The following is a 14,187-nucleotide window of genomic DNA, read 5'->3' as shown; positions in this document are numbered from 1 at the left end:
AGATGAACTCGTTGCCAAGTCGTCGGCTGTCTGGGCCGGCAGGTTTAAATATCTGAGATGAGTGACGTCATCCGAGGGGGATGCCCCCGAGGTTCACACCATGATGTGGTTAAAGCAGGCCCAAGAGCATGCCTGCGCCTAGGAGACTCAGAGGGTAAGATAGCGGTTGGCAGCGTCTATGCTGCTCAGGTGGACTCGGGAACAGAGGCAGGAAGGCCAGTGGTAGCTGGTAGAGGCCGCGAGTTCGCCCAATGGAGCTTAGGCAGAGAAAAATGAGGTGAACAGAGATATTTGAGGACAAAGCAATGAGGTATTACTCCTTTTACTTTATTGCCCCCACCCTCCCTTTTTCAAAAAAGAATATATACCTCATTGCTTTGTCCACAAATATCTCTGCTCTATGCTTTGTTTTTATGTCTATTATATTATTTATTCTTTATTAGGTGTCTGCTCCTTTCCTCATTTTCTTAGTTTGTATTCTGTTCATTTGCTCAATAAGATAAATAAAAAAATAAAAAAATCATAAAATAGATAACAGTTTTATATACCGTTGCACGGACGGATCCATCTCAGCGATTCACAATAAATCATAATGTTTAAAATAGGTGGAAAATGGGAAAATATAATTATATTATAAATATACATCTAAATATCTAAAATTTTTAAAACTATAAAATTACCAAAGTAAAGATAAAAAATCAAAGCAATAAGAGTAAAAAGTTAAGACATTAAAATATATCAGCTCCTATGCTTATTTCTCCATCTGCATACGCTTGCTGAACAGCCATGTTTTTAGTTCTTTCCAAAGTTATCTCTTATCTGGCTGTAATCTCAGTTCTGGTGGCAATTTGTTCCAATATTTTGGACCCGCAATTGATATGGCACGCTCTTACTTCACATAAGTGGGCTGATCTGATATTAAGATTTGTGAGTAGACCCTTATTTGATGATCTCAGTTCTCCTTGCGGTTCGTGCAATCTTATTGTGGTATTCAACTTTGAAGATTATTCTCTGTTCTATTGGCAACCAGTACAAACCCTTCAAAACTGGTGTTATATGTTCTCTTTTTCTTGTGCCTGTTAGGTTACGTGCCGCAGTATTCTGCAAAATTTGTATGGGGCGAAGTGTAACTTTTGGTAGCCCAAGTAGCATCAAATTACAATAGTCGATTCCTGTATCATTGCCTGTAGTACCATTCTAAAATTTTCTTGAGATAACAATGGTTTGAGACGTCTCAGCATCATTAGTTTTCCAAATCCTTCTTTTACTTTCTTTAAATATATGTGCTTGACAATTTGATTCTGTATCTACATAAAAACCTAAGTTTCTCGTTATCAGTATTCAGACTTAAAATTGGTTCATCATAGATCTTTTTCTTATCTAAAACAATAAAGACAGTTTTATCTAGGTTTAAAATAAGTTTCAGCTGTGTCAGTAGCTATCTAATAATTTCTAAGTATATTTTGATTAGTTTAAAAAGTAGCGTCTAAATCTTTCTCAATCGGGATCAGAATCTGAATATCAGCATATACAAAATAAATCAAACCAAGACCTGTCAATAAATGGCACAACCGAAGCAAATAAACATTGAATAGTGCAGCTGACAATGCTGAGCCCTGGGGAACCCCTGTGGTTAGATGTATAGTCTCTGAAGTACTATTATTTATTTTTACTGCAAAGGTCCTATTTTCTAAAAAAAGACAAAACCACTGCATCACATACACAATGTTTTGAATTATTTTAACCTCTTATTTAAGTGTTACCATTTTACGTGTTCCATCATTTTGTAACTATTTAATAGTTTATAAGTCTTTTTAATATGTATTTCTTAATGTTATGTTTATTTATTGTAGCCCCTGAGGCAGCCCCACGTATGGGGGGCGAAACTCGGCCAGAGTCGGGCTTTTTTGCAATGCAATTCATCTCCATTATAATAAAGCATTTAAAAGGACATCTGGCATCTATTCTCTCTTGTTTAACCTCCCAGCAAGACCAGGCCTGCAGCTTGGAAATTTGATGCACAGAACATACAGCCACCAGGGACACGGTCTTCAATGTTAATAACCACAAGGAAAGGCTATGCAGTGGTCAGAATGTAAGTGCCCGCCAAGAAATCCAGCACCAAATTAAGACTCCACAGAGGAGCCAGTAACCTCAAGGGAGACTGAAGATGCTTCACTCCCTTAAAAAAAAAAAAAAACAAGCCCATCAGGATGAGACGCTAAAAAAATCACCATTCACTGAGCCTCTGAAACAGGCAGCCGCCGCAGCCTGTACCTTCAAGGCATTAAGGGCCAATCCCTTATTAAACCCATCCTACAAAAAAATCCAGAATATTCAGGATCTTGACTGAACAAGGAAGAATACCCCGCTCCTCACACCAGGCCTCAAATATTCTCCAAACCCACACATGTGCTAAGAAAGTGGAGAACTTTCAATTGTGGACTAAGATGGCAATCACCACAGAAGAATATCCAAGCTTCAATAGGCGAGCCCTCTCAAGGACCAAACCATAAGACAGAACAGAGTTGGAGCCACATGAAGAACCGGTCCCTGCTGCAACAGATCCGTGTGCAGCAGAAGACAAAGGGGGAGGGGGAGTCTCCACCAGGAGTCTTCACAGATCTGCATACCATGGACACCTGGGCCAGTCCGGAGCCTCCAGGAGTACCAGCCCCCTGTGGCCTTCAATCTTACGAATGATCCTGCCCAACAAGGACTATGAAGGAAAGGCATAAAGCAGCCTGTCTTCTGGCCAGACCTGTAAGAGAGCATCTATTCCCAGAGACCATGGATCTCTCCTGCAACTGAAGAATCAAGGAACCTTCGCATTGCGAGAAGTCGCCAGCAGGTCTAGGAATGAAAGGCCCCAGTGATCCACTGTCAGCTGAAATGCCTCAGCTGATAACACCCATTCTCCTGGGTTTAGATTCTCTCTGCTGAGAAAGTTTGCTCTTTCGTTGTTTTTTCCTGCAATGTGAGAGGCCGAGATAATCTGTAGATGTCCTTCCACCCATTCCATAAGTTGGTTTATTTCCTGCGACACTTGCTGGCTCTTGGTTCCTCCCTGGCAATTTATGTAGGCCACCATCGTTTCTTTGTTAGACATCATGCAGACTGATTGACCCTGCAGCCTGTGGTTGAACTGCAAGCATGCCAACCGGATCGACCAGGCTTCCAGGCAATTGATGTTCCAGAGGGACTCTTTGGCATTCCAATGTCTTTGAACAGTCAGCTTCTGACAGTGAGCTCCTCAACCCTGGATACTTGCATCTGTTGTGAGTACCAACCAGGTCAGGGAGGACAAGGAAACTCCTTTTTTTCAGATGATCCTCCTGCAACCACCACTGGAAGCACGAGGAGATTTCCTTCAGCAAGTGGAGTTGAACTCAATATTCCTGAGACTGCAGGTTCCAACAAGACAGCAGTGAGCACCGAAGAGGACGCATATGCACCCTCGCCCATGGCACCACTTCCAGGGTTGCCACCATCAAGTCGAGCACCTGTAGATAGGACGACACAGTTGAGTATATAGTACGCAACTGACACACCTGAGACGTCAATTTCTGAATCTGAACTTCTGGCAGGAAAACTTCGCCCTGCCCCATGTCGAACCGACCCCCCAGATACTCGAGATGGCTGAAGACTGCTCTTGACCAGGTTCATCACCCAACTGAGCTCCTGCAACAAGGAGATCACCTTCTGGGTCACCAGGCGGCTCTCTTCCTGAGACTTGGCTCGAACCAGCTAGTCTTCCAAGTATGGGTGCACCAGGATCCCTTCTCTTCTCAAGAACGCTGCCTCCATCATAACCTTGGAAAATCTTCTAGAGGTGGTGGCTAGATCAAAAAGCAGCACCCGAAACGGATAATGAACCCCAATACCACAAAGTGACGGTGTTCCAATCGTATGGGAATATGAAGATAAGCCTCTGACAGATTCAAGGTCAGAAATTCCCCCGATTGCACCACCATTATTACATAGCGTAAGGTTTCCATTAAAAAATAAGTCACCTTCAAGTGACGGTTGACCCTCTTGAGATCCAAGATGGGTCGAAAGAAGCCCTCCTTCTTGGGCACAACAAAATTAATGGAATATCGCCCCATACTTTGAGACATGGGCACCGAAACCACAGCCCTCAGTCTGAGGAGCTTTTGAAGCATGAACTTCACTGCCTGCTTCTTCTGCGGGGAGTGGCAAGGAGACTCCATGAACACGTCCTGAGGAATACTGCAAAGTTCTAGTGCATACCCTTTCTGTATCACCTCCAGGACAGAGAAAGAGAAAAAAAGAAAAAAAAAAGAGAAAGAGAAAGAGAAAGACTGCTATTCTGGAAGGTGGGTCAGCAACCTTCATTGGGAAGCTCGAAAGGTTCACATCCCGAGCCCATTCCTCTCTTGGGCTGCAGGGGACAAAAGGACTGAGACCTGCCGAAAGGCTTAGTCTGCTGAAAGGTTGACCCTCTGTAGGGTTGAAAATGCCTTGAACCCCCCACAAACGACCCCTTATACCAAATGGGTGCTGTAACTGTTTCTTATCCTCTGGCAACTGAGGTACTGGAGACTTGCCCCACTTACTGGCCAGTTTCACCAATTTGCTCCCTAACAAGAGTGAGCCTTTAAAGGGCATCTTAGTAAGATTGGCTTTGGAAGATGTCAGCTGACCAATTTTGCAACCAGCGTTGACGCCTGGCTGCTATCACCGAAGCCACTCCTCTGGCCGAGGTCTGGACGAAATCACAGCCTGCGTCTGCTAAAAAGGCAGCAGAGGGCTCCATAACTGCTCTGGAATTCCCTCCACACTTAACCTCCTGAGAGAGAAACATACAAGATCTCGCCACTAGGGCACAACAGGGGGCAATCTGTAAATTTATCACCATTGCCTCAAAGGCTTGCTTAAGAATAGCCTCAATCCTATCATGTACATCCTTCAAGGCCGCTCCTCCCTCTATGGAGATAGGCGTCCGCTATGGCACATAGCGGAGCATCCACTTTGGGAAAATGCATAAGAACATAAGAAAATGCCATACTGGGTCAGACCAAGGGTCCATCAAGCCCAGCATCCTGTTTCCAACAGTGGCCAATCCAGGCCATAAGAACCTGGCAAGTACCCAAAAACTAAGTCTATTCCATGTAACCATTGCTAATGGCAGTGGCTATTCTCTAAGTAAACTTAATAGCAGGAAATGGACTTCTCCTCCAAGAACTTATCCAATCCTTTTTTAAACACCGCTATACTAACTGCACTAACCACATCCTCTGGCAACAAATTCCAGAGTTTAATTGTGCATTGAGTAAAAAAGAACTTTCTCCGATTAGTTTTAAATGTGCCCCATGCTAACTTCATGGAGTGTCCCCTAGTCTTTCTACTATCCGAAAGAGTAAATAACTGATTCACATCTACCCGTTCTAGACCTCTCATGATTTTAAACACCTCTATCATATCCCCCCTCAGCTGTCTCTTCTCCAAGCTGAAAAGTCCTAACCTCTTTAGTCTTTCCTCATAGGGGAGCTGTTCCATTCCCCTTATCATTTTGGCAGCCCTTCTCTGTACCTTCTCCATCGCAATTATATCTTTTTTGAGATGCGGCGACCAGAATTGTACACAGTATTCAAGGTGCGGTCTCACTATGGAGCAATACAGAGGCATTATGATATTTTCCGTTTTATTCACCATTCCCTTTCTAATAATTCCCAACATTCTGTATGCTTTTTTGACTGCCGCAGCACACTGAACCGACGATTTCAATGTGTTATCCACTATGACGCCTAGATCTTTCTTGGGTTGTAGCACCTAAAATGGAACCCAACATTGTTTAATTATAGCATGGGTTATTTTTCCCTATATGCATCACCTTGCACTTATCCACATTAAATTTCATCTGCCATTTGGATGCCCGATTTTCCAGTCTCACAAGGTCTTCCTGCAATTTATCACAATCTGCTTGTGATTTAACTACTCTGAACAATTTTGTGTCATCTGCAAATTTGATTATCTCACTCGTCATATTTCTTTCCAGATCATTTATAAATATATTGAAAAGTAAGGGTCCCAATACAGATCCCCGAGGCATTCCACTGTCCACTCCCTTCCACTCAGCTCGATACTGTAAGGTGCGGTTGGAGATTAACTCGCTGTGGGCGCACAATTGGGACGCGTAAGGCGATCCTGCGATACAGTCTCCAGTTTCACGCGTCCTTAGCGCTTCTTGAAACCGACCCGTAACCTTTCCCGCACGCAGCATGTAAATGATATGTAAATGAACGAATTAGCTATTCCCTCCGATACTGTGACGCGCGCTCCGACTATCGCTTTTTTTCCCTGCCGATTTGCCGCACGTTTAACCTGTTCGTTTACCGCCTACCCCTACCCCTGTTTTAGAGGCAGGAGTAAGGGTAAGCGGCAAACTTTCCCCCAACCCCCACTCACCTGCCCTGGCCGCGTCCATGGGTGCCGGTCTCCGGGGTAGCCCCAGTCCTCTCCCTCCTCCCGAAGCAAAAAAAAAATCCAATGTGGCCCCACTTTGGCAGCTCCCCTTCGGCAGCCCCCCTTCGGCGGAGACGGCAGTGTAAAGCGAGACGGACCACGGCGGACCTTCGGCGGAGACGGCACTAAAGCGAGACAGACCGCGGCGCAAGGAGAGGAGGAGAGAGAAGATGCAACTTACTCCAGCCAGCCAGCCCTCCTCCGGACAGCGGCTCCTCTGCCTCCCAGCTGCCGGCGAAGATAGATGCCCGAACGGGTAGGCCCCTCGTGCAATTTGACCTCAAGGCGTGACGTCACATGCCGTGACGCCAAACGTCGTGACGTCACGTCTTGAGCAGCCAATTGCACGCATAGGGGCCACTTTCCCACGTGCGATGCGATGTCCGGAGGGGGGGGGCTGCAAAAGTAAGTCGCTTCGTTGCTTTAAACTGCCCCCCCCTCCTCCCGGAGCAAGGCTGCTTTTCGCGCCCTGCTTCAGGAGGAGAGTAGAAGGGACTAGCAGGCCCGAGCCTAGGATTGCCCGTCTCTCCCCTCGCTCTCTTGCTACTTTTTTGGTTTTTTTTTTTTTGCTTCGGGAGGAGGGGACAGGACTGGGGCTGCACCGGAGACCGGACGCGGCCAGGGCAGGTGAGTGGGGGCTGGGGGAAAGTTTGCCGAGCATCGGAGAACATAACTGTCCACTTCCTGGTACCTGTCATTTCAAATGACATTTGAAATGACAGATACCAGCGTGGCCGTGAAGCGTTAGGCCCGCGCACCCAGGATACTGTATAGGCGCTCTATACAGTAAAATGGGTTGTGCGGGCCTAACCTTCGCCTAAAGCTTCGCAGACGCGGCATGCATTTGCATGCAATTTGAAGAGTATCGAGCAGTAGGTGAAGAGAACTGTGCGTGCGGGGAACGAGGGTGCGCCTGGCACTGCCGCACTCTAACTCGGCATAACTGTATCGACCTGACAGAATTGTCCATTTAATCCTACTCTCTGTTTCCTGTCTTTTAGCCAGTTTGCAATCCACAAAAGGACATCGCCACCTATCACATGACTTTACTTTTCCTAGAAGCCTCTCATGAGGAACTTTGTCAAACGCCTTCTGAAAATCCAAGTACACTACATCTACCGGTTCACCTTTATCCACATGTTTATTAATTTCTTCAAAAAAGTGAAGCAGATTTGTGAGGCAAGACTTGCCTTGGGTAAAGCCATGCTGACTTTGTTCCATTAAACCATGTCTTTCTATATGTTCAGTGATTTTGATGTTTAGAACACTTTCCACTATTTTTCCTGGCACTGAAGTCAGGCTAACCGGTCTGTCGTTTCCCGGATCGCCCTTGGAGCCCTTTTTAAATATTGGGGTTACATTTGCTATCCTCCAGTTTTCAGGTACAATGGATGATTTTAATGATAGGTTACAAATTTTTACTAATAGGTCTCTCACAGCCATATCCGGGGTATAGGCCTTCCAATGTCCAACCCCCTTTAAAATTTGTCTCTAGGGCATCCCATTCCACATCAATCAATTCCTGGATGGCATCCATCACCGGGAAAAAAACCAAAAGGCTTTACATAAGGAAACCAAAATGGGATTCTTCCTCGGCTTTGACATAGCATCCGAACCAGGAACACCCAGCTGCTTCAAGGTCTGGGAAATCAGGGCCGTCAGGTTATCTCTATGAAAGAATTGCAACATGGGTCGATATGGTTCCAGCCCTGAAGGAATTTTCCCATCTTCCAGGAAATCCAGATCAACCTCATCAATGCCATCTGGATTCCTGTTGAGAACACTCACAGGGAGCCAGGGCGAGCCCTGGTGCTTAAGCATAGGACTGAAAGAGGGAGGAGCCACCAGCTGAGGGTCCGACCAGACAGAAATGGGGGAAGTTGAGGACTGTGCCTGAAGAAAAACTTGTAAGCCTTGAAAAAATTCCACCCAAGAAAAAGCAGCCAGGTCCAGACCAAGCCCAGAAGGAATTGGAGCTGCTTGCACAGAACTGCCCGTCAAGGGAGAACAAAGATCTGGGTCCCCCCAGTCAAGGCCATGAACAGAATGAGAAGAGCCAGGCTTAGCAAAATTTGAGGAAGACGACTCTCCCTGAATGTCTGAACAGCACTGACACAGGTTAGAAGCCGGCTCAAGCTGAAAAGCCCTAATGATAGGCAACACAAATAGGAAGACAGGCTTCTTGCTTACCTGCCATCACTGTGGTAAACGTGCACTGGAAAATATCATGCTCAAAAATGAAATGTGCCCAAAAAATAAAGTTCCTAGAAGAAAGCATGGCAAGATGCACGCACAACCTGTGCACCAAAGTTCGCATAAAAAGCGTGCCCAAAAACAGAGCACACTATGTGTGCGCAAAGCTGACACACCGACTGCCTATAGAGGGCAGCAAAACATACACAAGAGAGCATGAAAACGGCCGTTGCGGCCTACCACGCAGCGTGCAAGAAAAAAAGCCCAAGTGCGGGGCCTAGCACATCGTGGGTGCGCAACCCGCCAGGCTGCCCAGTTCCCCAACCCCAAACGGCAGCGGGAACAAATGTCAGCACGGCACGCCAAGAACAAAGACTGGAGAAGTCCTGAAACCCCTCTGTCTCTGGTTCAGGTAAAAAACTCTCCTTAAAAAAAAAAACAAACAAACCAAACTTTTTAAAACTTTACCTGAGCTCAGCGCTTACCAGCTGAGAACAGAGACAGTCTCTGGCTGTGTGGGGGGGGAGAACGCAACTGCCGTCACTGTCTCACATGGCCTCCTGCACCCGCTGGCTTTCTGCTGAACCAGTAGTTAAGTCCACGCCGGGAAACCCAGCTACTGGACCAAGGCACACCTCTGAGGGACCATGGAAAATCGCCTCAGGAATTCTCAACTGGGGAAGGGACCTTTAGTTATCACTGCAGGATAGTAGGGCTTTCTTTTCCTGAATTTAGAATTTCAAATTTCTCCATTCAAAAAGCTCAAAGCAATCCCCATAGGGAGATGCACGTCCACCATCTGCTAGAGACAATACTGGCAGGCTGAGGTCACTGCAGGGTTATGTATATAGTGATGTCAGCATGCTCTGTCTCCATCTGCTGGCAGGGGAGCATAAACCCACTGGTCCTGAGTGCATCTGTCTACATGTTAGGAAAATGGGATTTTTCTTTGGCTTAGACATGGAATCTGCCGCAGATACACCAAGCATCTTCAACATCTGAGAAATCAGAGCCGGTAGCTCATACGAACATGCCATACTGGGTCAGACCAAGGGTCCATCAATCCCAGCATCCTGTTTCCAACAGTGGCCAATCCAGGCCATAAGAACCTGGCAAGTACCCAAAAACTAAGTCTATTCCATGTTACCGTTGCTAGTAATAGCAGTGGCTATTTTCTAAGTCAACTTAATTAATAGCAGGTAATGGACTTCTCCTCCAAGAACTTATCCAATCCTTTTCTAAGCACAGCTACACTAACTGCACTAACCACATCCTCTGGCAACAAATTCCAGAGTTTAATTGTGCGTTGAGTGAAAAATAATTTTCTCCGATTAGTTTTAAATGTGCCACATGCTAACTTCATGGAGTGCCCCCTAGTCTATTATCCGAAAGAGTAAACAACAGATTCACATCTACCCATTCTAGACCTCTCATGATTTTAAACACCTCTATCATATCCCCCCCTCAGCCGTCTCTTCTCCAAGCTGAAAAGTCCTAACCTCTTTAGTCTTTCCTAATAGGGGAGCTGTTCTATTCCTCTTATCATTTTGGTCACCCTTCTCTGTATCTTCTCCATCACAATTATCTTTTTTGAGATGCGGCGACCATAATTGTACACAGTATTCAAGGTGCGGTCTCACCATGGAGCAATACAGAGGATTTATGACATTTTCTGTTTTATTAACCATTCCCTTTCTAATAATTCCTAACATTGTTTGCTTTGACTGCCGCAGCACACTGAACCGACGATTTCAATGTGTTATCCACTATGACGCCTAGATCTCTATGAAAGAACTGCAACATGGTCCTATATGGTTCCAGTCCTGGAGGAATTTTCCTATCCTTCAAAGAGTCAGGATCGGCCTCATCAGTGCCATCCGGATTCCTAATCAGGATGACCTGCTGCCAATCTAGGTATACTTCGGCGCTTAAAAGCAGTACTAGACAAGTGAGAGGTCACTGACTGTGATTCTGACCTGACAGGATTGGATGGGGCTGAGGACTGTGCCTGAAGAAAGAATTGCAATCCTTGAAAAAAATTCTACCCAAGAAAAGGCAGAAGGATCCATGCCAAAACCAGAAGGAACCTGTGCTGCACTCACTGAGTTACCGTCCCCTGCTGATGAACCAGTTAAAGGAGTTCCAAGATCAGGCATCTCTTCTGACATGTTAACCAGATCATCATCATCAGGTTGGGAAGAACCAGGCTTAATAAAGTCAGAGGAAGACATTTCTCCCTCAGCCTCTAAGCAGCGCTGGCACTAGTTAGAGGGCACTCCGGGCTGAGATGCCCAAATATGACAGGCAGCACAAAGGGAAAGGTGCTTACGATTCTTAGCCACAGGCACCATCTTGGATAACATAGGCACCAGAGTGGATAACACATTGAAAGTAAATCTTGCCGACAGTACACTTAACAGAAGACTGAAGTTGTGCGTCCAGCTGAATTCACGCTGCAAAATTTAAGCATCACAAATCTAGATGCACTTTCACCATGCCAAACTTGAGCGCATGTCCAATGTATCCCAGATTGTGTGCACAGGCAGCGCACCCAAAAGAAACTGGGCACACAAGTCAAACGCACAGCCAGACACACTTGCATGCACCATTGGTTCTGAAGAGGGCAGCCTAACACACAGAAAAAAAAAAGTGCAAAAAACGCAGCCATAGCCTACCATGCATTGCATAGAAAGAAAGCCTAACAACGGGGCCTAGCCCATCTGAGATGCTCAACCTGCCAGGCTGACCAAGTCTCTTAATCTCCCATGGAAGCAGGAATGGTGCACCAAGTACGGAGACCGGAGAAAGGGGGAAGGCCTACAAACAACCTTTCTACTATTTTTTTTTTAAACTTACCTGAGCTCAGCCTTTCCCGGCTGAATACAGAGATGGTCTCTGGATGCAGGGGGGGGCGGGGGGGACATATACTGTCACTGCCACACTCGGCTTCCTGCACCCGCTGCCTTTCAGCTGTTTTAATCAATCAAGTCCATGCCTGCTGAGAAAACCAGCTACAGGACCAAGGTAGAACCAAGGAAATCACCTCAGGAATTCTCAGCTAGGAGGGACCATTTGGTATCACTGCAGGAGAGCAAGGCAAATTAAATCTCTATTATTTCTCTTCTAAAATTTGAAGCAATCCTAAGTAGGGAAATGCATGTCCACCATCTGCTGGAGACTGAGAATACTAGCAGGCTGATGTCACTGCAGGAGTATATATATATACACACACACACACACACACACACTCTGTGACATCAGTTTGCTCCATCTCCATCTGCTGGTAGAGGTGCATAACCCACTGGTCCTAAATTCATCTGGTTGGGTGCTAGGAAAATTTGTGATTTGTTCGAGGTTTATGATGTTATCTGGGGAAACTTTTGGAAATGGCATACGTTTTAAATCAGAATGTCATGTATAATTTTTGAACACTGAATAGTACAATGTACCCGAGATATATTGTTTAGAAGTTACTGGTTTTGTTCTTGCTTCACTATTAACAGGATAAACTATGCATATTAGTATGCAATGTCATGGATTATGTCCTTGTCTTGCATCTATTGTAAAAATGAAAAGTTGTAAAAAAATAAAACAAATTGTAATTTGTTCTTCTATATAGTATGTAATACAAACAGGGCAGTGCCCCCTACCTCTCTTTCTCTTATGCTTTTCTGCATCTTAGCTTCTGCTCTCTAACCTCTCTCTCTGTAGGTATGCACTGTAACAAGGAAACAAAAAGTCCTCACACAACTGCTCCTTTCCTCCAGCTAAGACCAGGCGTTGTAGGTCCGGGAACAGGAATGAGGAAGGCGCGAGCAACAATGCGCCCAAAAGGGTCACTTCTATTCCACAGTCTTAGCAGTGCTTTGTGCACACATTTTTTTTTTTTTACTCCTAATGCATTACTATAACATTAGTTTATTCCATCGAAAGTAAAAAAAAAAAAAAAAAGTTTACCTGCGCATTACGAAACTGCGCTTAATTTCAAAGCACAATTTTAACCCACACGTTATTTCACTTGTCTATGGGTGGGTAAGCAATAAGTAGGAAGAGCATACCAGCGAAGTGGGATGGGATGGAGAGGGGGCTAATTCAGCGGTAGCAGCTGGAGCATTTAGGAGGCCACCTTCCCCCTCCCCATAGACGACAGAGCCACAGTGACATGCGCAGGCTTCATGTTGCCATGGCGACCGCTGGTCACCAGCGCAACGGGCACAGCGACAGACAGCCGAAGCGCCAAGAACAGAGGACCGCGTCACCCCAGCATCGCTCAAAGCACCTTCCGCACCCCAAGCCTTTCACCAAAGCCTCGAGCCTTCCCGTCCTCGAGCTGCCTCAATCAGCCACCCCGCCCCCACGGCGCTTCAATGGCACGCAGCGCACTCGCCACTACACAGTACAGACGTAAAACCAAAAAAAATGCCGTCTGTGATAAAGATGTTGAAATATATCTTACCACTCTCGAGTCAGTTTGTCTGAGGCCAACCTGGTTTCAAAAGGCAGTTCTTGTCTGCCAGGAAGGGCAGTGCCGCACGGTACCTGGGACAGGAGCCGCGCCAGGCAGCAGGGCGCATGCGCCGCGTTATTAGTCACCGCGGGACCGGAAGCCGGGACCGGATTCCTGCGGGTCTCACCTGCACGCGGCCTCTGACGTCGCAGTGTTTTCGTTTAAAATAAGCGAGCGCCCGAGTCCCGCCCTGCACCGGGCCCGCCCCTCCCTCCACGGTGTCGGCCAGAACTGAATGTGGAAGAGGCGAGTCGAGAAAGGGTCGTGGTTCGCTGCTGGTGACAGCACAGTGAGCAACCCGCCGAAAAGCAAAACAAAACGCCTATAATTGTTTATGAAGGTGCCCAATTTCGCATGAAAATCGCCTCCTTGGCAGCGCTTACTTAAAAGGATCTTGCACAGGGGAGAGACTCTTCTCCCGTCCATCTCCACGAGTTGCTAAACGTTTCTGTTCAATATTTCAGTCTGGTTAGGAGCACGGATTTGAACGACCTTCCGTGCTAGAGATCATAGAGCTCATAGCCCTGATAAGCCACCCAACTCTTTCCAGGGAAGACTGAAAGAGCAAAGGCAACATGTCCGAGGAGAGATTTTCCACTATGGATGAAGGGACGCTCCGCAAGCTGGTGAGTGGAAAGATCTAAAAGCAATTTAGCTTATTGTCTGTCGTCTTTTCTGTTCTGCTGTGTAAAACTGACAGATAAGTCAATGCTAGGGTTACAATACTTTCTTAAAGTAAATCTTGCTGGTGCGATTGGTAAAGGAGTTCTCACTCCGAAAGAATATGAATAAAACTCAGTCAAAAAAACCTAGCTTGACTACCTGAAAGGCTTTGCACCGATGAATTTTAGCAGCTTATCAGCATCGCCTGCACATATGGTGGTTTCTATGCAGCATCTCCGATGTTCATAGTTAAACTTGAGGGATGCTATTTTATTAGTTCTCGTTAGTTTCCATTCTCTCTCTGCTGGCAGCTTATTAATTAACGTAGACAGACCTGG

General features: G+C 46.1%; 2 protein-coding genes across 8 annotated transcripts in view; one reads left to right on the top strand and one right to left on the bottom strand.

Annotated features, from left to right (window-relative positions):
* MORC2 (MORC family CW-type zinc finger 2) overlaps positions 1-13,235 on the bottom strand; it is a 418,351-nt gene extending 405,116 nt beyond the window's left edge. For 3 of the 4 annotated variants that reach the window (XM_029619026.1, XM_029619028.1, XM_029619032.1), the window contains exon 1: positions 12,330-12,397. The gene's annotated coding sequence lies outside the window, so the exon portion shown is untranslated. Of the gene's footprint in view, positions 1-12,329; positions 12,398-13,135 lie in introns of those variants that run through there. The other variant, XM_029619027.1, reaches the window with a different exon arrangement.
* An 81-nt stretch (positions 13,236-13,316) lies between these two features.
* Positions 13,317-14,187, top strand: part of SMTN (smoothelin) — a 235,359-nt gene continuing 234,488 nt past the window's right edge. For all 4 annotated transcript variants that reach the window (XM_029619024.1, XM_029619023.1, XM_029619021.1 and 1 more), the window contains exon 1: positions 13,317-13,812. In XM_029619024.1, the coding sequence (XP_029474884.1) occupies positions 13,762-13,812 (51 nt within the window). In that variant the 5' untranslated portion in view covers positions 13,317-13,761. The remainder of the gene's footprint in view (positions 13,813-14,187) is intronic.

This window comes from Rhinatrema bivittatum, chromosome 11 (genome assembly GCF_901001135.1).
Source record: "Rhinatrema bivittatum chromosome 11, aRhiBiv1.1, whole genome shotgun sequence".
NCBI classification, from domain to species: Eukaryota; Metazoa; Chordata; class Amphibia; order Gymnophiona; family Rhinatrematidae; genus Rhinatrema; species Rhinatrema bivittatum.
Note: the sequence above shows the minus strand (reverse complement) of the source record. Positions and strands in the feature narration are given on the sequence as shown.